The sequence below is a fragment of the Heterodontus francisci genome, unplaced genomic scaffold (genome assembly GCF_036365525.1).
Source record: "Heterodontus francisci isolate sHetFra1 unplaced genomic scaffold, sHetFra1.hap1 HAP1_SCAFFOLD_524, whole genome shotgun sequence".
Taxonomy (NCBI): Eukaryota; Metazoa; Chordata; class Chondrichthyes; order Heterodontiformes; family Heterodontidae; genus Heterodontus; species Heterodontus francisci.
Genome location: NW_027140348.1, coordinates 4,504 through 30,042, shown reverse-complemented (window position 1 = coordinate 30,042; position 25,539 = coordinate 4,504). Strand labels below are relative to the sequence as shown.

Below are 25,539 nucleotides of genomic sequence, written 5' to 3'. Positions count from 1 at the left end.
CACATTATACTCCATTTGCCAGATTTTTGCCTACTCACTCAACCTATCTATATCGGTCTGCAACCACCTTTTGTCCTCTTCACAACATACTTTCCTACCTATCTTTGTGTTATCTGCAAATTTAGCTACCATGTCATCACTCCCCTCATCTAACTCATTGACATAAATTGTAAAAAGTTGAAGCCCCAGTACAGACCCCTGCGGGACTCCACTTGTCAAATCCTGCCAATCAGAAAAGGACCCATTTATACATACTCTCTGTTTTCTGCCAGCCAGCCAAGCTTCTACCCATGCTAATATGTTACCCCCTACACCATGAGCTCCTACTTTGCACAATAACTTTTTATGTGGCACCTCGTCAAATGCCTTCCTGGCAGCAGAATCGGGGTGCAGGCAGGACCCGGGGCATCTCTTGGCCCCACAAGGAGACCTTGAACCCACTCTGCTCCAGGTCTCCCCCTCCCTCGACCATATGTAACTCCTGTCCACTTTACCGACATGCTATCTTCTGGTTCCCAGCGATGGTCTGAGACTGCACTGTATAGCACTCCTACTCACCTGCCGTTACTTCATTCCACTGGCCTTGGGCTAGAGTCTACAAGCAAGCATTAAAATCATTAATCCCCCACTATCAACATCCTGGGGGTTACCATTGACCAGAAACTGAACTAGAGCAGCCATATTGAGTAACCCAGTCCGGATGAAAGGTCACTGACCTGAAACGTTAACTCTGCTTCTCTTTCCACAGATGCTGCCAGATATTTCTTGTTTTTATTTTATGCTAGCCATATAAATACCGTGGCTACAAGAGCAGCTCAGAGGCTAGGAATCCTGCGGTGAGTAACTCACCTCCTGACTCCCCAAAGCCTGTCCACCATCTACAAGGCACAAGTCAGGAGTGTGATGGAATACTCTCCACTTGCCTGGATGGGTGCAGCTCCAACAACACTCAAGAAGTTCGACACCATCCAGGACAAAGCAGCCCGCTTGATTGGCACCCCATCAACAAACATTCACTCCCTCCACCACCGATGCACAGTGGCAGCAGTGTGTACCATCTACAAGATGCACTGCAGCAATGCATCAAGGCTCCTTAGACAGCACCTTTCAAACCCGCGACCTCTACCACCTAGAAGGACAAGGGCAGCAAATGCATGGGAACACCAACACCTGCAAGTTCCCCTCCAAGTCACACACCATCCTGACTTGGAACTATATCACTGTTCCTTCACTGTCACTGGGTCAAAATCCTGGAACTCCCTTCCTAACAGCACTGTGGGTGTACCTACCCCACATGGACTGCAGCAGTTCAAGAAGGCAGCTCACCACCACCTTCTCAAGGGCAAATAGGGGTGGGCAATAAATGCTGGCCTGGCCAGTGACACCCACATCCCATGAATGAATTAAAAAAAAGTTAAAATCACCTGGTAGGATCGCCACCCACTTTACCCCAACACACAGAATCACAGAATCATTACAGTGCAGAAGGAGGCCATTCGGCCCATCATGTCTACAACAGCTCTCCTAAAGAGTAATTCACTCAGTTCCATTCTCCTGCCTTCTTCCCATAACCCTGCACATTCTTCCTTTTCATATAACTGTCTAATTCCCTTTTGAATGCTTCAATTGAACCTGCCTCCACCACGTTCTCAGGCAGCGCATTCCAGACCTTAACCACTCGCTGTGTGAAAAAGTTTTTCCTCATGTCACTTTTGCTTCTCTTACCAAATACTTTAAATCTGTGCCCTCTCGTTCTCAATCCTTTCACGAGTGGGAATAGTTTCTCTCTATCTACTCTGTCCAGACCCCTCATGATTTTGAATACCTCTATTAAATCACCTCTCAGCCTTCTCTTCTCCAAGGAAAACAGTTCTAACTTCTCCAATCCATAACTGAAATTCCTCATCCCTGGAACCATTCTCGTGACTCTTTTCTGCCCCCATTTGCTAAAATTAGAAATGTAATTGGTTTCGAGCAAGTGAAATGGGGGATGGTGGAACAAAGGGTCTTTGATTGGCTGGAGGGCAGGGCAGATTAATGACAAAAGGTTTCATGGTACAAACTCAAAGGAAGTGGTAATGGGACAAGTATAGAAACAAAGGATGTGTCTGGATGAGGTGTGATTGGCAGGATAGTAGCCATCCAAACACAAAGTAAAGGGAGGGATTAAGAAAGAAACAAGAGGGGAAAAAACAAACCAGCAAAAAAAATTTTTTAAATGGGGACAGCGGTTATGACCTAAAATTATTGAACTCAATGTTGAGTCCAGAAGGCTGTAAAGTGCCCAGTTGAAAGATGAGGTGCTGTTCCTCAAGCTTGCGTTGGGCTTCATTGGAACACTGGCAGGCCAAGGACAGAAAGGTCAGAATGGGAGAAAAGTAGAGAATTGAAATGACAGGCGACAGGAAGCTCAGGGTCATGCTTGCAGACTGAATATAGATTTTCCACAAAGCAGTCACCCAATCTGCGTTTGGTCTCCCCAATTTAGAGGAGACCACATTGTGAGCAGCGAATACAGTATACTACATTGAAAGAAGTATGAGTAAATCGCTGCTTCACCTGAAAGGAGTGTTTGGGGCCTGGGATAGTGAGGAAAGGAGGTAAAAGGGCAGGTATTACACCTTCTGCAATTGCATGGGAATGTGCTGTAGGAAAGGGGTGACTGAGGAGTGGTACAGGGTGTCGCAGATGGAATGGTCCCTTCGGAATGCTGATAGGGAACAAGAGGGGAAGATGTGTTTGGTGGTGACATCAGGCTGGTGGTGGTGGAAATGGTGGAGGATGATATGTTGAATACAGAGGCTGGCGGGGTGGAAGGTGAAGATAAGGGGTACCCTATCATGGTTCCTGTCAGCAGGTTTAATGATGATGCGAAGGTTAGACCTGAGAGAACGGAATGCAGCAAATTCAGAGGGAGACAGGTTAAAGTGAGAGAGGGGAACAGAGAAATTGAGATAGAATCATAGAAGGTTTAAGGCACAGAAAGAGGCCACTTGGCCCATCGTGTCTGTGCTGCCAATAAACGATCCACCTATTCTAATCCCACCTTCCAGCATTTGGTCCGTAGCCCTGCAGATTACAGCACTTGAGGTGCATATCCAGACTCTTTTTGAATGAGTTGAGGGTTTCTGCCTCAACTACCCTTTCAGGCAGTGAGTTCCAGACCCCCATCACCCTCTGGGTGAAAAAGCTTTTCCTCATCTCCCCTCTAATCTTTCTACCAATCACTTTAAATCTATGCCCCCTCGTCACTGACCTCTCTGCTAAGGTGAATAGACCCTTCGCCTCCACTCTATCCAGGCCCCTCACAATTTTATACATTTCAATCAGATCTCCCCTCAGACTTCTCTGTTCCAAGGAGAACAACCCCAGCCTATCCAATCTTTCCTCATAGCTGTATTTTTACAGTCCTGGCAACATACTCGTAAATCTCCTCTGTACCCTCTCTAGTGCAATTACATCCTTTCTGTAATGAGGTGACCAGAGCTGTACACAGTACTCAAGTTGTGGCCTAAACAATGAGTTATACAGTTCCAGCATAACCTGCCTGCTCTTGTATTCTATACCTCGGCTAATAAAGGAAAGGATTCCACATGCCTTCTTAACCACCTTATCGACCTGTCCTGCTACCTTTAGGGACCTGTGGACATTCACTCCAAGGTCCCTCACTTCCTCTACACTTCTCAGTATTTTCCCATTAATCGTGTATTCCTTTGCCTTGTTTGACCTCCCCAAATGCATCACCTCACACTTCTCCGGGTTGAATTCCATTTGCCACTTTTCTGCCCACCTGACCAGACCATCAATATCTTCCTGCAGCCTACAGCTATCCTTTTCGCTACCTACCACACGGCCAATCTTTATGTCGTCTACAAACTTCTTGATCATGCCCCCTACATTTATGTCCAAATCGTTAATATATACCACAAAAAGCAGGGGACCCAGTACTGAGCCCTGTGGAATGCCACTGGAAACAGCCCTCCAGTCGCTAAAACATTGTCAACAATTATCCTTTGTTTCCTGCCACTGATCCACTTTTGTATCTGCCTTGCTGCATTTCCCTGGATCCCATGGGATTTTATTTTTTTAACCAGTCTGCCATGTGGGACCTTGTCAAAAGCCTTGCTAAAATCCATGTAGACCACATCAACTGCACTACCCTCATCTATCTTCCTAGTTACTTCTTCAAAACATTCGATCAAGTTGGTCAAACAAGATCTTCCCTTAACAAATCCATGCTGACTATCCTTGATTAACCTGTGCCTTTCTAAGTGACAGTTTATCCTGTCTCAGAATAGATTCCAATAATTTGCCCACTACTGAGGTTAGACTGACTGGCCTGTAATTATTCGGTCTATCCTTCGCTCCCTTTTTAAACAGAGGTACAAGGTTAGCAATTCTCCAATCCTCCGGCACCACACCTGTATCCAGTGAGGACTGGAAAATGATGGTCAGACCTTCTGCTATTTCCTCTCTTGCTTCTTTTAACAGCCTAGGGCATATTTCATCTGGCCCTGGTGATTTATCATCTTTCAAGGATGCTAATCCCATTAATACTTCCTCTCTCCCTATGTTTATCACATCCAATACTTCACACTCTCCCTCCTTAACTACAATATCTGCATTGTCCCCCTCTTTTGTGAAGACAGACGCAAAGTATTCATTAAGAACAATATCAATATCTTCTGCTCCTACACATTGGTTACCTTTTTGGTCTTTTATGGGCCTTACTCTCTCCTTAGTTATCCTCTTACTCTTAATGTATTGATAAAACATCTTTGGGTTCACCTTGATTTTGCTTGCCAATATTCTTTCATGCCCTCTCTTTGCTTTCCTAATTTCCTTTTTGATTTCACCCCTCCACTTTCTATACTACTCTCGGCTTTCTGTAGTATTGAGTTCTCGGTGTCGGACATAAGCTTTCCTTTTCTGCCTTATCTTACCCTGTAAGCTCCTTGACATCCATGGGGCTCCAGATTTGGCCGCATCACCCTTTTCCTTTGTGGGAACATGTTTACTCTGAACTCCTTGAATCTCTCCTTTGAATGCCTCCCGCTGCTCGGACACTGATTTACCTTCAAGTAGCTGTTTCCAGTCCACTTTCGCTAAATCACTCCTCAGTTTAGTAAAATTGGCCTTGCCCCAGTTGAGATCTCTAACTCCTGTTCTATCTCTGTCCTTTTCCATAATTATGTTAAAACTGACTGAATTATGATCCCTACCACCAAAATGCTCTCCCACTGCCACTCCTTCCACCTGCCCATCTTCATTTCCTAAAACTAAATCTAAAACTGTGCCCTCTCTTGTTGGCTTTGCTACATACTGGGCAAAAACGTTCTCCTGAATGCATCTCAAGAATGCTGCTCCCTCAATTCCTTTCACACTAAAACTAACCCAGTTAATATTGGGGTAGTTAAAATCCAAACTTTTCTAACCCTCGTTTCCTCTGTCTTCCAGACTCATCCATTAATTTTCTGCCTTCCATTTTAATTTCTGATTTTGTCCCAGCTGAGTCTACCCTCAGGTCTCCATCCACCTGCCAAACTAGTTTAAACCCTCCGTAACAGCACTGTCAAAATGTCCCGCAAGGAACTCAGTCCCGGCTCTGTTCAGGTACAACCCATCCAGCCTGTACAGGTCTCATCTCCCCAAGAGCCGGTCCCAATCTCCCAGGAATCTGAAGCCCTCCCTCCTGTACCATCTTTCCATTCATCAGGAGTAATCCGGGGACTCCTACTTTTGAGGTCCTGCTTGCTAATTTCTTACCTAGCTCCCTAAATTCTGGCTGCAAGAACCACATCCTTCTTTCTATCTATGTTGTTGGTTCCGATGTGGATCATGAAGTTCGCCCTCCCCCTTCACGATGCTGTGTAGCCGCTCCTTGATCCTGGCACCAGGGAGGCAACACACCATCCTGGATTCATGTCTGCGGCCACAGAAACGCCAGTCTGTTCCCCTGACTATTGAATTACCTATCACTATGCTCTTCCAGTCTTCCCTGTACTCCCCTGTGCAGCTGAGCCACCCGTGGTGCCATGGACCTGGCTCTGGCTGCACTCCCCAGGTGAAGCATCACTTTCCTCAGTATTTAGAACTGAATACCTGTTGGAGAGTGAGATGCACTCAGCGGTCTCCTGCACTACCTGCCTGATTCTTTTTGACTGTCTGGTGGTCACCCATGCCCTCTCTCCCTGCATACTCTTAAACTGTGGGGTGACCACATCTATAAACAAGCTATCCACGAAGCTCTCATCCTCATGAATGCATCGCAGTGTCACCAGCTGCCGCTCAAGTTCCAAAACCCGGAGCTCAAGCTGCTTCAATTGACGACACTTCCTGTACAAATGGTTCTCCAGGATACGGGAAGCATCCTGGAGCTCCCACATATCACAGGAAGTGCACTCTCGAGGTTGAAGCAATCCTGCCATTCCTTTATTTATTAGTTGACCTTTTGCTACTGCTAAAAAAAAACTTACCAGTACTACAACAGCTTAGAATTATTAATAAAACCTTACTAGTACTGATAAATCCTCCTAAAAATCAATGCAGTTCATTAGTTAAAATAAACCTTATCCAAAAAAACAGCCACTCACTTGTTCCTTATTATTAAGCTATTTACACACTCACACCTTAACAGTAGTGTACTAACCCAGCTATTTACTGATACTCCCTAACAGCAGTTACTCACCAACCAATCACCCTGCAGCTTTCCTGTGATGTCACTGTTCACTTTGTTTTCAAACTTCTGCGCGCCTGGACTCCTCTCTGCTTCTTTCCTGGAAGGTAAATACGCTAGGCCGTGATCCTTGGGCTCTATTTACCCACTCCTCACTCAGTGTTCCTCCTGCAGGTCCGCCCTTCTCCGCTGCTCTCTGGGAAGGGAAGTGCTGTAGGCCATGATCCACGGACTCTATTTATCCACTCCTCGCTCTGTGTTCTTCCCGCAGCTCCGCTCCTCTCCCAGAAGTTAAGTGCTCTGGGGCGCGATCCTCGGGCTCTATTTATCTGCTCCTCGCTCCATGTTCCTCCGCAGGTTCGCTCCTCTACACTGCTCTCCCGGAAGGTAAGCTGGCTGATATCGTGCCGTCAGTTCTCAATGAACTGATCAAGGGAGGGTAAGAGGCCACAGGAAGGGGTGCAGGTGGAGGCAGAATACTACAGCTGGGTAAAAGGGTCCGCTGGGTGGGGGGGATGACCCCTAACCAAAGAAGTGCTCACAGAGATGAGGACAGTGGAAGAAGAGTTCAGCATCGTGCTGAGCTCAAAATTCATTGAGGTAGGGGCATAAGTGGATGAAGCTGAGGCTTTTGATGAGGACAGATCGTTCAGAGTCAGAGCGGGGAAGGTCAAAGGGTATTGTGAATATATGGCAAAGGGTCCGATTCAAAGAAGAGATGGGGTGAGAGGGAAGGGAAAGGGAAGAAGGATGCAGAGGATATTGGTACCCATGAGTTGTTCAAACTTGTGATCCTTCACACTTGAAAAGAAGATAAAAGGTTTTTGTTTAAGTGCCGGATGAGATGAAATTGTGGAGCAGGATCACCTTTTATCATTTAATCTGTCCTGCACTCCACCCAATTACAGACTTTCCCTTTTGTTCTTCTTCCCCACATCCCTTGCTTTCACTTACTCAAAACCTATTATTACATTTCTAACTTTTGACAGTTCTGATGAAAAGTCACAGATTTGAAATGTTAACTGTTTCTCTCTCCACAGATGCTGTCCGACATGCCGAGTATTTCCAGCACTTGCTACTTTTGTTTCAGATTTCCAGCATCTGCAGTATTTTGCTTTTGTTTTTTAGTTTTCGAGTATAAAATTCAGAAGTAGTGAAGTTATGTTAAACATACATCAGGCCCTTTTCAGGCTACACTTAGAAAGCTGTCCACAGTTCTAGTCTCCAAACTCTCAAAAGGACATAGAAGCACTGGAGAAAGTGAAAGAAAGATTTATAAGGATGATACCAGAACTGCAAGATTACAGCTATTGGGGCTTTTTGCTTTCGGAAGGAGAAGATTTAGAGGAGACCTAACAGAGGTTTTTAAAATTGTGAATGAGTTGGACAGGGTAGATGTGAAGAGAATGTTTCCACTTGTGGGAAAATGCAAAACAGGGGCCATAAATATAAAATAGTTACTAGTAAATCCAGCAGGGAAATGAGGTGAAATTTCTTTATCCAAAGAGTTGTTAGAATGTGGGACTCATTATCACAGGGAGTGGTTGAAGTAAAGAGCTCAGATACTTTTAACAGGAAACTAGATGAGTACACAAGAATAAAGGGAATAGAAAGATTTTCTGAAAAGCTGTGATGAAGTAGATAGAAAGGAGACTCCTATGCAGTAAAAACATCAGCACAGACTAGTTGGAGTGAATGGCCCATTTCAGTGTTGTGTATTCCATTTAAAACAGATTATGTGGACATTTAGCTCATTGCTGGGATCTTGCTGTGCGCAAATTGGCTGCCACGTTTCCTACATTACAACAGTAATTACACTTTGAAAGACTCAATTGGCTGCAAAGAGCTGGGAGACGTTCTGTGATGGTGAAAGGTGCTATATAAATGCAAGCCTTTCTTTTTTCCTTTTCAGTAACACACAAGGCAGACCATTCACAAAATAACTCGCGGCTTTCTGTTCAATTCCAAAATTGGATCCAAAGTGGCCAAGAAAATTCACCTCTTGTGAATATGGAAACATCTGTCAAATTATAACAATTTTGATCAAATGTTACCTGCATTGTCGTCAGATTCTAGGACATACATCTGAATACAATGGCACAGAGTTACACTGTCTGATTCCAAACAGTGTCACAGTAACACACACAGGGACACAAAGAGACACACAGTCACAACATGCAGAGACACACAGTCACAACATGCAGAGACATACAGACACACAGAGGGACAAAGCAAGACAGTCACACAGTGACACAGAGACATGGCGAGACTCAGAAACACAGGGACAGAAAGAGACACAGGGACTGGGAGAGACATGGGGATTCACAGACACGGACAGCCAGAGAAACACAGAGGGCCACAGAAAGACACTTCCACAGAAACCTGAAGCCTGGATCTGGGGCTGTGTTCTCAGTACACATTGCTGCTCTGGTCATCTTTTTTCATTATGCTCTTACTGTAATCCTTAATTCCCAAGTTTTGGAATGTGCTGCTTGTATCTCTTTGGTGGGTCTAAGTAGCAGGGTAGTGTTGACATCTCCAAGCTGACGGTGGACTTCAGGGGGAGGAGTTCTGAACCCAGCCAACCTCCTGATATGTAGCTGAAACTTTTATGTAGATGAGACTCATTAACTTTGTCCAAGCCTTTTGGGCTTCATGGGTGAAGAACTCTGAATATTCTTCCACTAGGATCTCCAGAATAACACCATTTAATATCTAGAGACACAAACAGAGAGAGAGAGACATGGTGAGGGTCAGAGACATAGAGAGAGAGAGGCAGAGCAAATCAGAGAGAGTTACAGAGATATAGAAAGACAAAAGAGACAGTGGCATAGTGGTAATGTCACTGGAGGCCCAGGCGAATTACATGGGTTTAAATCCTACCATAGAAGCTGGTAGAATTTAAATTGAATGAATGAATAAGAATTAATTAAAATCTGGAATTGAAAGCTGGTCTCAGTAATGGTGCCATGAAAACTATCAATTAAAAAAAATCTGGTTCACTAATGTCCTTACCTGGTCTGGCCTACATGTGACTCCAGACCCGCTGCAATGTGGTTGACTCTTAACTGCCCTCTGAAATATTGTCAAGGGCAATTAGTGATGCCCACATCACATACAAGAATATATAAAAAAACAGACAAGAGAGAGGAAACTGCAGTGGCAGAGAGAGAGACATGGAAAACCAGATAAGCACAGAGAGGTGAGCAGATAGATTTTTTTTATTTGTTTCATTGGATGTGAGCATTGCTGGCAAGGCCAGCACTTGCTGCCCACCCCGAATTGACCTTGAGAAGGTGGTGGTGAGCTGCCTTCTTGGAATCACTGCAGTCCATCTGGTGCGGGTAAACCCACAGTGCTGTTAGGGAGGGAGTTCCAGGATTTTGACCTGGCGACAGTGAAGGAACGATGATATAGTTCCAAGTCAGGATGGTGTGTGACTTGGAGGGAAACTTGCAGGTGGTGGTGTTCCATGCATCTGCTGCCCTTGTCCTTCTAGGTGGCAGAGGTTGCAGGTTTGGAAGATGCTGTCGAAGGAGCCTTGGTGAGTTGCTGCAGTGCAAGATGGTGCATACTGAGATAGAGACAATGACCAAGATTAAAAAAGAGAGGGTGCTAAATAAATCAAACAAATTTGAAATTAAATTTGAGAAAAGAGGAGGAATAGATGTGCAGAGTATTTCTTTTAGTAGGAGGAATAGATGTGCAGAGTATTTCTTGAATGGTAAGAGATTAGAAAGTGTAGATGTACAAAGGGACCTGGGTGTCCTCATCAATAAGTCACTGAAAGCTAACATGCAGGTGCAGCAAGAAATTAAGAAGGCTAATGGTATGTTAACCTTTATCGCAAGAGGATTTGAGTACAGGAGTAGCGAAGTCTTGCTTCAATTGTATAGAACCTTGGTTAGACCACACCTGGAGTACTGTGTGCTGTTGTGGTCCCCTTACCTTCGGAAGGATATTATTGCCACAGAAGGACTGTAATGAAGGTTCACCGGACTTGTTCCTGGGATGGCGGGACTGTCCTATGAAGAGAGATTGGGGAAACTGGGCCTGTATTCTCTAGAGTTTCGAAGAATGAGAGGTGATCTCAGTGAAACCTACAAAATACTTAAAGGGATAGACAGGGTAGATGCAGGTAAGATGTTTCTCCTGGTTGGGGAGTCTAGAACCAGGGGACACAATTTCAACATAAGGGGGAAGCCACTTAGGACAGAGATGAGGAGAAATCTCTTTACTCAGAGGGTTGTGAATCTTTGGAAATCTCTACGCCAGAGGGCTGTGGAAGCTCAGTCATTGAGTATCTTTAAAGCAGAGATTGACAGATTTCTAAATACCAATGACATAAGGGGATATGAGGATAGTGTGGGGAAAAAGGCATTGAAGTGGATGATCAGCCATGATTGTATTGAATGGCAGAGCAGGCTCGATGGGCTGAATGGCCTACTCCCGCTCCTATGTTCCTAATATAGTTTTTGAGAAGAAAAAGGGAAATAGAAGAAGGGATTTGTTAATAAGAAAAACTGAATTTAAGGTAAAGATAATTTCTGACAAAGCGTAGCACAGACAGCATGGGCTGAGATAACAACAATGTCAACATCTGTATTTAAACATGTGCTGAAAGATGTGGGACTCTTGTAGCTTTTAAAAGACTTCTTATCAAATTCTTTCAATCAGATGAAACTCTAACTCCAGAGTATCAAAAGTGATCATGAACCTGTGACCTCCTGATCTGTAATAATCCTCAGTCTTTGCCTAGTCCCCTACATTTATGTCACATATTCCAATATTGTTCTCAAAACCAAATATAAACTAAGAACAGAGGTCTGACCCCTGGAGTATGCAACGTTCAGTTTGAACAACACCCTGTTACCCAAACTCGTTTCCAGTCCTGCCACCCACTTTCTATCCATGTTGCTTCATTTCCTCTTATACCACATGCCTGAATTTTTGTAACAAGCTTCTGTGAAATACCTCGTTGATTTCACGTGGCTCTTACTGAAGCCTTTGACAAAGCTTTCTAACTCCCCAATCTGTCAGCTGCCCATAGCCAACGCTCACCTTAAAGTACACTGGATCCACCTTGTGCCTGAGAGCGTGTGCCCTGCCTATTGATACCAAGATGGAGTCAACCTCGTCTGGATACTCAAGGTTCTCCACTAGGCTGCTGATGGCCCCCATCACTCTGCGAGCATGCCTGCGGAGTTGGACGCAGTGCTGCATTTCCTGTGGGTCCTGCAGATGTTGGAATTGTCTGAAGTACTGACGGGCAGCAGGAGAATTACTAAAAAACCTGCAAAACACAGCAACAAGTGAGGCATGGTCTGGGCAGCAGGTAGATAATGAGCTTGGCTTCAGTTGGGCACCTCAGCTGTTCAATATAGTCAATCGCTCAAATCAGTAACTGATTAAGGAATAAAACATTTTCAAAATCGATCGTTTCAAATGACAGCTGTCCCAGTTAAATAAATGACCGTTAAAGGGGATCAGAAGGGTTGGAGTGTTAGGGCAGGGTTGGACGGTGAGGATCTGGGGGTTGGAGGATGGGGTTTTGGGGAGGTTGGAGGGTGAAGATCTGGGGAGGTTGGAGGGTGAGGATCTGGGGAGGTTGGAGGGTGAGGATCTGGGGAGGTTGGAGGGTGAGGATCTGGGGAGGTTGGAGGATGGGGTTTTGGGGAGGTTGGAGGGTGAAGATCTGGGGAGGTTGGAGGGTGAGGATCTGGGGAGGTTGGAGGGTGAGGATCTGGGGAGGTTGGAGGGTGAGGATCTGGGGAGGTTGGAGGATGGGGTTTTGGGGAGGTTGGAGGGTGAGGATCTGGGGAGGTTGGAGGGTGAGGATCTGGGGAGGTTGGAGGGTGAGGATCTGGGGAGGTTGGAGGGTGAGGATCTGGGGAGGTTGGAGGGTGAGGATCTGGGGAGGTTGGAGGTGAGGATCTGGGGAGGTAGGAGGGTGAGGATCTGGGGAGGTTGGAGGGTGAGGATCTGGGGAGGTTGGAGGGTGAGGATCTGGGGAGGTTGGAGGGTGAGGATCTGGGGGGTTGATGAAGACCTGGGGGTTGGAGGATGAGGACCTGGGGGGTTGATGAGGACCTGGGGGGTTGATGAGGACCTGGGGGGTTGGAGGATGGGGTTCTGGGGAGGTTGGAGGATGGGGTTCTGGGGAGGTTGGAGGGTGAGGATCTGGGGGTTGGAGGGTGAGGATCTGGGGAGGTTGGAGGGTGAGGATCTGGGGAGGTTGGAGGGTGAGGATCTGGGGAGGTTGGAGGGTGAGGATCTGGGGAGGTTGGAGGGTGAGGATCTGGGGAGGTTGGAGGGTGAGGATCTGGGGGGGTTGGAGGGTGAGGATCTGGGGGGGTTGGAGGGTAAGGACCAGGGGGAAGGAGGGTGAGGATGAGGGGGTTGGAGGGTGAGGACCTGGGGGGTTGGAGGGTGAGGACCTGGGGGGTTGGAGGGTGAGGACCTGGGGGGTTGGAGGGCGAGGACCTGGGGGGTTGGAGGGCGAGGACCTGGGGGTTGGAGGGTGAGGACCAGGGGGTTGGAGGGTGAGGACCTGGGGGTCGGAGGGTGAGGATCTGGGGAGGTTGGAGGGTGAGGATCTGGGGAGGTTGGAGGGTGAGGATCTGGGGAGGTTGGAGGGTGAAGATCTGGGGAGGTTGGAGGGTGAGGATCTGGGGAGGTTGGAGGGTGAGGACGAGGGGGTCGCAGGGTGACGACCTGGGGGTTGGAGGGTGAGGACCAGGGGGTTGGAGGTTGGGGTTCTGGGGAGGTTGGAGGGTGACGAGGGGGGTCGCAGGGTGAGGACCTGGTGGTTGGAGGGTGAGGACCTGGGGGTTGGAGGGTGAGGACCTGGGGGTTGGAGGATGGGTTTCTGGGGAGGTTGGAGGGTGAGGATCTGGGGAGGTTGGAGGGTGAGGATCTGGGGAGGTTGGAAGGTGAGGACGAGGGGGGTCGCAGGGCGAGGGTCTGGGGGTCGCAGGGTGAGGACGAGGGGGTCGGAGGGTGAGGACGTGGGGGTCGGAGGGTGAGGACGTGGGGGTCGGAGGGTGAGGGCGAGGGGGTCGGAGGGTGAGGACGAGGGGGTCGGAGGGTGAGGATGAGGGGGTCGCAGGGTGAGGACCTGGGGGTTGGAGGGTGAGGACCTGGGGGTTGGAGGATGGGTTTCTGGGGAGGTTGGAGGGTGAGGATCTGGGGAGGTTGGAGGGTGAGGACGAGGGGGTCGCAGGGCGAGGGTCTGGGGGTCGCAGGGTGAGGACGAGGGGGTCGGAGGGTGAGGACGAGGGGGTCGGAGGGTGAGGACGTGGGGGTCGGAGGGTGAGGATGAGGGGGTCGCAGGGTGAGGATCTGGGGGTTGGAGGATGAGGATAGTCCGAGGAATGAGGGACTGAAGTTGTTTGGAGAGACTGGAAAAGCCGGGATTGTTGGATTTCTCTCTCTCGATGATCTGCTCTTGTGCTTCATGATTGTCTCTTGGTAAATCCCATGGGATCTGACAGGAGGAATTTCAGTCCAGGTTTAAAGGAAACATATTCAGTCAAAAGCAGGTTTGTGTGTCACAGTAGTCACAGCCCGCACCCAACCCGGACTCAATCCGCACCCAACCCGGACTCAAACCGCACCCAACCCGGACTCAAACCGCACCCAACCCGGACTCAAACCGCACCCAACCCGGACTCAAACCGCACCCAACCCGGACTCAAACCGCACCCAACCCGGACTCAAACTGCACCCAACCCGGACTCAATCCGCTCCCAACCCGGACTCAAACTGCACCCAACCCGGACTCAAACCGCACCCAACCCGGACTCAAACCACACCCAACCCGGACTCAAACCACACCCAACCCGGACTCAAACCACACCCAACCCAGACTCAATCCACACCCAACCCGGACTCAAACCGCACCCAACCCGGACTCAAACCACACCCAACCCAGACTCAAACCACACCCAACCCAGACTCAATCCACACCCAACCCGGACTCAATCCGCTCCCAACCCAGACTCAAACCGCACCCAACCCGGACTCAATCCGCTCCCAACCCGGACTCAATCCGCTCCCAACCCGGACTCAAACCGCACCCAACCCGGACTCAAACCGCACCCAACCCGGACTCAAACCGCACCCAACCCGGACTCAAACCGCACCCAACCCGGACTCAAACCACACCCAAACCGGACTCAAACCACACCCAACCCAGACTCAATCCACTCCCAATCCGGACTCAACCTGCAAACAACCCACACCCAACCTGAACTCAACCCGTACCCAAGCCACACCAAACCCACACCCAATCCAGACATAATCCACTTATATGATCATAGGAAATAGGAGCAGCAGTAGGCCGTTCGGCCCTTCGAGTCTGCTCCACCATTCAATAGGATCATGGCTGATATGATTGTCGTCTTAGCTCCACTTTCCTACCTTTCCCCATAACTCTTGACCCCCTTGTAAACAACAATCTGTCTAATTCAGCTTTGAATATATTCAATGACCCAGCCTTCACTGCATGCTGAGGTAGAGAATGCCAAAGACCAACGACCTTCTGAGAGAAGAAATTCCTCCTCATCTCTGCCTTAAATGGGAGACCCTTTATTTTAAAACTGTGCTCCCTAGTTCTCGATTCCCCCATGAGGGGAAACATCCTCTCAGCATCTACCCTGTCAAGCCCCCTCAGAATCTTACATGTTTCAATAAGATCATCTCTCATTCTTCTAAATTCCAATGAGTAAAGGCCCAACCTGCTCAACCTTTCCTCATAAGACAACCTCTTCATCCCAGGAATCAGCCTAGTGAACCTTCTTTGAACTGCTTCCAATGCAAGTATATCCCTCCTTAAGTAAGGAGTCGAAAACTGTACACAGTACTCTAGGTGTAGCCTCACCAATGCCCTGAACAGTTGTAATAAGCCTTCCCTACTTTTAGACTCCATCCCCCTTGTAATAAAGCAGTGGTATAATGGTAATGTCACTAGCCTAGTAATCCAGAGGCCTAGGCTTATGCTCTGGGGTTTGGTTCCCACCGTGGCAGGTGGTGAATTTAAATTCAGTTAATAAATCTGGAATTAAAACGCTCGTCTCATGGTGACCATAAAACCATTGTCAATTATTGTAAAAGCCCATCTGGTTCACTAATATCAGTCAGTCTAACCTCTAGTGGGTAAATTATTGGAATCTATTCTGAGACAGGATAAACTGTCACTTAGAAAGGCACAGGTTAATCAAGGATAGTCAGCATGGATTTGTTAAGGGAAGATCTTGTTTGGCCAACTTGATTGAATTTTTTGAAGAAGTAACAAGGAAGATTGATGAGGGTAGTGCAGTTGATGTGGTCTATTTATTTATTTTATTTTATTTATTTAGAGATACAGCACTGAAACAGGCCCTTCGGCCCACCGAGTCTGTGCCGACCATCAACCACCCATTTATACTAATCCTACACTAATCCCATATTCCTACCACATCCCCACCTGTCCCTATATTTCCCTACCACCTACCTATACTAGGGGCAATTTACAATGGCCAATTTACCTATCAACCTGCAAGTCTTTGGCATGTGGGAGGAAACCGGAGCACCCGGAGGAAACCCACGCAGACACAGGGAGAACTTGCAAACTCCACACAGGCAGTACCCAGAATTGAACCCAGGTCGCTGGAGCTGTGAGGCTGCGGTGCTAACCACTGCGCCACTGTGCCGCCCATCCTGACTCTCTGCTTCCTGTTAGTTAGCCAATCCTCTATCCATGCTAATATGTTACCCCAACACCATGAGCTCTCATCTTGTGTAGTAATTTTTTATGTGGCACTTTATTGAATGTCTTTTGGAATCCAAATACACTACATCTACGGGTTCCGCTTTATCCACCTTGCTTGTTACATCCTCAAAGAACTCTGATAAACGTCAAACACCATTTCCCTTTTATAAAACCATGTTGACTCTGCCTGATTGTATTGCAATTTTCTAAATGTCCTGCTACTATTTTCTTAATAATGTATTCTAGCATTTTCCCAATGACAGATGTTAGGCTAACTGGCCTGTAGTTCCCTGCTTTTTGTCTCCCTCCTTTCTTGAATAGAGGTGTTACATTTGCGATTTTCCAATCTGTTGGGACCTTTCCAAAATGTCAGGAATTTTGGAAGTTTACAACCAATGCATCCACTATCTCTGCAGCCACTTCTTTTAAGACCCTAGGATGCAGGCCATCAGGTCCTGGGGACTTGTCAGCTTTTAGTCCCATTAGTTTTCCTAGTACTTTTTCCTCAGTGATTGTGATTGTTTTAAGTTCCTCCCTCTCTTTTGCCTCCTGATTTTCTACTATTTTTGGGATTTTTTTGTGTTTTCTACTGTGAAGACAGACATAAAATACTTGCTCAAAGTCCCTGTCATTTCTTTGTTTCCCATTATTAATTCTTCAGTCTCATTCTCTAAGGAACCAACACTTAAGCCTACTCTCTTACTATTTATATATTTGTAGAAGCTCTTACTGTCTGTTTTTATATTTCTATCTCATTCTAATTTCTCCCTCTTTTTTTTTAAATCATCCTCTGCTGGTTTCTCTGGCCTACCACTAATCTTTGCAGCATTGTACACCTTTTCTTTCGATTTGATACCATCATTAACTTCCTTATTTAGCCAGGGATGGTGCAACCTTCTCAACGAGTCTTTCTTCCTCAATGGAATGTATCTTTGTTGAGAGTTATGAAATTTCTCTTTAAAATTGCCCACGATTATTGCAGTAACTTTCCTACAAGCCCCCATTATTCCTTGATCTATACTCTGGCCTACAGTGTGGCTACTGTTCAGGAGCCTATAAACTATTACCACCAGTGACTTCTTTCCTTTGCTATTTATTATTTCCACCCAAACCGATTCTACATCTTGATCTGCTGAGCCAAGATCGTTTTTCACTACTGTACTGATCTCATCCTTTATTAACTGAGCTAACCCACCTCCTTTTCCCTTCTTTCTGTCCTTCCAAAATGTCAAATACCGCCTTGGTTCCCTATCAACCACGTCTCTGTAATGACGATCAGATCATTACCCATTTATTTAAATTGTGCCACCAATTCATCCATCTTATTACAATGCAGCATTCAGATAAAGGGCTTCCAACCCCCTCCCCGACCCGGACTCAATCTGCATCCAAACCCCCTCCCCGACCCGGACTCAATCCGCATCCAAACCCCCTCCCCGACCCGGACTCAATCCGCATCCAAACCCCCTCCCCGACCCGGACTCAATCCGCATCCAAACCCCCTCCCCGACCCGGACTCAATCCGCATCCAAACCCCCTCCCCGACCCGGACTCAATCCGCATCCAAACCCCCTCCCCGACCCGGACTCAATCCGCATCCAAACCCCCTCCCCGACCCGGACTCAATCCGCATCCAAACCCCCTCCCCGACCCGGACTCAATCCGCATCCAAACCCCCTCCCCGACCCGGACTCAATCCGCATCCAAACCCCCTCCCCGACCCGGACTCAATCCGCATCCAAACCCCCTCCCCGACCCGGACTCAATCCGCATCCAAACCCCCTCCCCGACCCGGACTCAATCCGCATCAAAACCCCCTCCCCGACCCGGACTCAATCCGCATCCAAACCCCCTCCCCGCCCCGGACTCAATCCGCATCCAAACCCCCTCCCCGACCCGGACTCAATCCGCATCCAAACCCCCTCCCCGACCCGGACTCAATCCGCATCCAAACCCCCTCCCCGACCCGGACTCAATCCGCATCCAAACCCCCTCCCCGACCCGGACTCAATCCGCATCCAAACCACCTCCCCGACCCGGACTCAATCCGCATCCAAACCCCCTCCCCGACCCGGACTCAATCCGCATCCAAACCCCCTCCCCGACCCGGACTCAATCCGCATCCAAACCCCCTCCCCGACCCGGACTCAATCCGCATCCAAACCCCCTCCCCGACCCGGACTCAATCCGCATCCAAACACCCTGCCCGACCCGGACTCAATCCGCATCCAAACCCCCTCCCCGACGCGGACTCAATCCGCATCCAAACCCCCTCCCCGACCCGGACTCAATCCGCATCCAAACCCCCTCCCCGACCCGGACTCAATCCGCATCCAAACCCCCTCCCCGACCCGGACTCAATCCGCATCCAAACACCCTGCCCGACCCGGACTCAATCCGCATCCAAACCCCCTCCCCGACCCGGACTCAATCCGCATCCAAACCCCCTCCCCGACCCGGACTCAATCCGCATCCAAACCCCCTCCCCGACCCGGACTCAATCCGGTTTCACCCCGGAGCCGGTTCAATCCGCTCCGCCTGCCCGACCTGATGAGGACTCGGACTCCCAGACCCTCGCTGTCCCCGCACACCCGGCTCCAAGTCCGGCGGATGATGTCCGTCTCCCTGTCCGAGAGTCGATGGCCTGGGTCCGGCCACTCGCTCAGCCTCGGCCCGCTCTCCATGTCCCGATCACTGGCGGCTCCCGGTGGCGAGAGAGGCGGAACCGGACCCGGCAAAGATCCCCGTGCCCGTTCACTGCAACCTCTCCTCCCCGGCTCCAGACAGACACTCAGAGACAGACAGACAGACAGAGAGACAGACAGACACTCAGAGAGACAGACAGACACTCACAGAGACAGACAGACACTCAGAGAGACAGACAGACACTCAGAGAGACAGACAGACACTCAGAGAGACAGACAGACACTCACAGAGACAGACAGACACTCAGAGACAGACAGACACTCACAGAGACAGACAGACACTCAGAGACAGACAGACACTCAGAGACAGACAGACAGACACTCACAGAGACAGACAGACACTCACAGAGACAGACAGACACTCAGAGACAGACAGACACTCACAGAGACAGACAGACACTCAGAGACAGACAGACACTCAGAGACAGACAGACAGACACTCTCAGAGACAGACAGACACTCACAGAGACAGACAGACACTCAGAGACAGACAGACACTCACAGAGACAGACAGACAGACACTCTCAGAGACAGACAGACACTCACAGAGACAGACAGACACTCAGAGACAGACAGACACTCACAGAGACAGACAGACAGACACTCTCAGAGACAGACAGACACTCACAGAGACAGACAGACAGACAGACACTCACAGAGACAGACAGACACTCTGAGAGACAGACAGACACTCAGAGACAGACAGACACTCACAGAGACAGACAGACAGACACTCACAGAGACAGACAGACACTCTGAGAGACAGACAGACACTCAGAGAGACAGACAGACACTCAGAGACAGACAGACACTCACAGAGACAGACAGACAGACACTCACAGAGACAGACAGACACTCTGAGAGACAGACAGACAGACAGACACTCACAGAGACAGACAGACAGACACTCTGAGAGACAGACAGACACTCAGAGACAGACAGACACTCAGAGACAGACAGACAGACACTCTCAGAGACAGACAGACACTCACAGAGACAGACAGACACTCAGAGACAGACAGACAGACACTCTCAGAGACAGACAGACACTCAGAGACAGACAGACACTCTCAGAGACAGACAGACACTCACAGAGACAGACAGACACTCTCAGAGACAGACAGACAGACACTCACAGAGACAGACAGACACTCAGAGACAGACAGACACTCTCAGAGACAGACAGACACTCACAGAGACAGACAGACACTCTCAGAGACAGACAGACACTCACAGAGACATAGACAGACACTCACAGAGACAGACAGACACTCTCAGAGACAGACAGACACTCACAGAGACATAGACAGACACTCACAGAGACAGACAGACACTCAGAGACAGACAGACACTCTCAGAGACAGACAGACAGACAGACACTCACAGAGACAGACAGACACTCAGAGAGACAGACAGACACTCAGAGAGACAGACAGACACTCACAGAGACAGACAGACAGACACTCTCAGAGACAGACAGACACTCTGAGAGACAGACAGACAGACACTCACAAAGACAGACAGACACTCACAGAGACAGACAGACACTCAGAGAGACAGACAAACACTCACAGAGACAGACAGACACTCACAGAGACAGACAGACAGACACTCTCAGAGACAGACAGACACTCTGAGAGACAGACAGACAGACACTCACAAAGACAGACAGACACTCACAGAGACAGACAGACACTCACAGAGACAGACAGACACTCAGAGACAGACAGACAGACAGACACTCACAGAGACAGACAGACACTCAGAGAGACAGACAGACACTCACAGAGACAGACAGACACTCTCAGAGACAGACAGACAGACAGACACTCACAGAGACAGACAGACACTCACAGAGACAGACAGACAGACACTCTCAGAGACAGACAGACACTCTGAGAGACAGACAGACAGACACTCACAAAGACAGACAGACACTCACAGAGACAGACAGACACTCACAGAGACAGACAGACACTCTCAGAGACAGACAGACAGACAGACACTCACAGAGACAGACAGACACTCAGAGAGACAGACAGACACTCACAGAGACAGACAGACACTCTCAGAGACAGACAGACAGACAGACACTCAGAGAGACAGACAGACACTCAGAGAGACAGACAGACACTCACAGAGACAGACAGACACTCTCAGAGACAGACAGACACTCTCAGAGACAGACAGACAGACAGACACTCACAGAGACAGACAGACACTCACAGAGACAGACAGACACTCACAGAGACAGACAGACACTCTCAGAGACAGACAGACAGACAGACACTCACAGAGACAGACAGACACTCACAGAGACAGACAGACAGACACTCTCAGAGACAGACAGACACTCTGAGAGACAGACAGACACTCACAAAGACAGACAGACACTCACAGAGACAGACAGACACTCACAGAGACAGACAGACACTCTCAGAGACAGACAGACAGACAGACACTCACAGAGACAGACAGACACTCAGAGAGACAGACAGACACTCACAGAGACAGACAGACACTCTCAGAGACAGACAGACAGACACTCACAGAGACAGACAGACACTCAGAGAGACAGACAGACACTCACAGAGACAGACAGACACTCTCAGAGACAGACAGACAGACACTCTCAGAGACAGACAGACACTCACAGAGACAGACAGACACTCACAGAGACATAGACAGACACTCACAGAGACAGACAGACACTCACAGAGACAGACAGACACTCTCAGAGACAGACAGACAGACACTCACAGAGACAGACAGACACTCAGAGACAGACAGACACTCTCAGAGACAGACAGACACTCACAGAGACAGACAGACAGACACTCTCAGAGACAGACAGACACTCACAGAGACAGACAGACACTCAGAGACAGACAGACACTCTCAGAGACAGACAGACACTCACAGAGACAGACAGACAGACACTCTCAGAGACAGACAGACACTCACAGAGACAGACAGACACTCTCAGAGACAGACAGACACTCACAGAGACAGACAGACAGACACTCTCAGAGACAGACAGACACTCACAGAGACAGACAGACACTCTCAGAGACATAGACAGACACTCACAGAGACAGACAGACAGACACTCTCAGAGACAGACAGACACTCACAGAGACAGACAGACACTCTCAGAGACAGACAGACACTCACAGAGACAGACAGACACTCTCAGAGACATAGACAGACACTCACAGAGACAGACAGACACTCAGAGACAGACAGACACTCTCAGAGACAGACAGACAGACAGACACTCACAGAGACAGACAGACACTCTCAGAGACAGACAGACACTCAGAGACAGACAGACAGACACTCTCAGAGACAGACAGACACTCACAGAGACAGACAGACACTCAGAGACAGACAGACACTCTCAGAGACAGACAGACACTCACAGAGACAGACAGACAGACAGACACTCACAGAGACAGACAGACACTCAGAGAGACAGACAGACACTCACAGAGACAGACAGACACTCTCAGAGACAGACAGACAGACACTCACAGAGACAGACAGACACTCAGAGACAGACAGACACTCTCAGAGACAGACAGACACTCACAGAGACAGACAGACAGACACTCTCAGAGACAGACAGACACTCACAGAGACAGACAGACACTCTCAGAGACAGACAGACACTCTCAGAGACATAGACAGACACTCACAGAGACAGACAGACACTCAGAGACAGACAGACACTCTCAGAGACAGACAGACAGACAGACACTCACAGAGACAGACAGACACTCTCAGAGACAGACAGACACTCAGAGACAGACAGACAGACACTCTCAGAGACAGACAGACACTCACAGAGACAGACAGACACTCAGAGACAGACAGACACTCTCAGAGACAGACAGACACTCACAGAGACAGACAGACAGACAGACACTCACAGAGACAGACAGACACTCAGAGAGACAGACAGACACTCACAGAGACAGACAGACACTCTCAGAGACAGACAGACAGACACTCACAGAGACAGACAGACACTCAGAGACAGACAGACACTCTCAGAGACAGACAGACACTCACAGAGACAGACAGACAGACACTCACAGAGACAGACAGACACTCAGAGACAGACAGACACTCTCAGAGACAGACAGACACTCACAGAGACAGACAGACAGACACTCTCAGAGACAGACAGACACTCACAGAGACAGACAGACACTCTCAGAGACAGACAGACACTCACAGAGACAGACAGACACTCACAGAGACAGACAGACAGACACTCTCAGAGACAGACAGACACTCACAGAGACAGACAGACACTCTCAGAGACATAGACAGACACTCACAGAGACAGACAGACACTCAGAGACAGACAGACACTCTCAGAGACAGACAGACACTCACAGAGACAGACAGACACTCAGAGACAGACAGACACTCTCAGAGACAGACAGACACTCACAGAGACAGACAGACAGACACTCTCAGAGACAGACAGACACTCACAGAGACAGACAGACACTCTCAGAGACAGACAGACACTCACAGAGACAGACAGACACTCTCAGAGACATAGACAGACACTCACAGAGACAGACAGACACTCAGAGACAGACAGACACTCTCAGAGACAGACAGACAGACAGACACTCACAGAGACAGACAGACACTCTCAGAGACAGACAGACACTCACAGAGACAGACAGGACACTCAGAGACAGACAGACAGACACTCTCAGAGACAGACAGACACTCACAGAGACAGACAGACACTCACAGAGACAGACAGACACTCTCAGAGACAGACAGACACTCAGAGACAGACAGACACTCTCAGAGACAGACAGACACTCACAGAGACAGACAGACAGACACTCACAGAGACAGACAGACACTCACAGAGACAGACAGACACTCAGAGACGACAGACACCTCTCAGAGACAGACAGACACTCAGAGACAGACAGACACTCTCAGAGACAGACAGACACTCACAGAGACAGACAGACAGACACTCACAGAGACAGACAGACACTCTCAGAGACAGACAGACACTCAGAGACAGACAGACACTCTCAGAGACAGACAGACAGACACTCACAGAGACAGACAGACACTTTCAGAGAAAGACAGACACTCTCAGAGACAGACAGACACTCAGAGACAGACAGACACTCTCAGAGACAGACAGACAGACACTCACAGAGACAGACAGACACTCTCAGAGACAGACAGACACTCACAGAGACAGACAGACACTCTCAGAGACAGACAGACAGACACTCTCAGAGACAGACAGACAGACACTCTCAGAGACAGACACTCACAGAGACAGACAGACACTCTCAGAGACATAGACAGACACTCTCAGAGACAGACAGACACTCACAGAGACAGACAGCCACTCTCAGAGACAGACAGACACTCACAGAGACAGACAGACAGACACTCTCAGAGACAGACAGACACTCACATAGACAGACAGACACTCACAGAGACAGACAGCACTCTCAGAGACAGACAGACACTCACAGAGACAGGACAGACAGACACTCTCAGAGACAGACAGACACTCACAGAGACAGACAGACACTCTCAGAGACAGACAGACAGACACTCTCAGAGACAGACAGACACTCACAGAGACAGACAGACAGACACTCACAGAGACAGACAGACAGACACTCTCAGAGACAGACAGACACTCTCAGAGACAGACAGACACTCACAGAGACAGACACTCTCAGAGACAGACAGACAGACACTCTCAGAGACAGACAGACACTCACAGAGACATAGACAGACACTCTCAGAGACAGACAGACACTCACAGAGACAGACAGACAGACACTCACAGAGACAGACAGACACTCACAGAGACAGACAGACAGACACTCTCAGAGACAGACAGACACTCACAGAGACAGACAGACAGACACTCTCAGAGACAGACAGACACTCACAGAGACAGACAGACAGACACTCTCAGAGACAGACAGACACTCACAGAGACAGACAGACAGACACTCACAGAGACAGACAGACACTCTCAGAGACAGACAGACAGACACTCTCAGAGACAGACAGACACTCACAGAGACAGACAGACACTCTCAGAGACAGACAGACACTCACAGAGACAGACAGACAGACACTCTCAGAGACAGACAGACACTCACAGAGACAGACAGACAGACACTCACAGAGACGACAGACACTCTCAGAGACAGACAGACACTCACAGAGACAGACAGACACTCACAGAGACAGACAGACAGACACTCACAGAGACAGACAGACACTCTCAGAGACAGACAGACAGACACTCTCAGAGACAGACAGACACTCACAGAGACAGACAGACAGACACTCTCAGAGACAGACAGACACTCACAGAGACAGACAGA

General features: G+C 48.7%; 1 protein-coding gene across 5 annotated transcripts in view; it reads right to left on the bottom strand.

Annotated features, from left to right (window-relative positions):
• LOC137359322 (cytoglobin-2-like) overlaps positions 1 to 19,308 on the bottom strand; it is a 75,887-nt gene extending 56,579 nt beyond the window's left edge. The window contains exons 1-3 of one of the 5 annotated variants that reach the window (XR_010971490.1): positions 18,975 to 19,308; positions 11,738 to 11,969; positions 8,731 to 9,391 (exon numbers count right to left, since the gene is read on the bottom strand). Coding sequence is in view for 4 of the 5 variants with exons in the window: in XM_068025352.1 (XP_067881453.1) it covers positions 9,233 to 9,391; positions 11,738 to 11,969; positions 18,975 to 19,111 (528 nt within the window). In the remaining variant the exon portion in view is untranslated. Of the gene's footprint in view, positions 1 to 8,368; positions 9,392 to 9,887; positions 10,251 to 11,737; positions 11,970 to 18,974 lie in introns of those variants that run through there. The other 4 variants (XM_068025352.1, XM_068025354.1, XM_068025353.1 and 1 more) reach the window with 4 other exon arrangements.
• Positions 19,309 to 25,539: the final 6,231 nt, after the last annotated feature.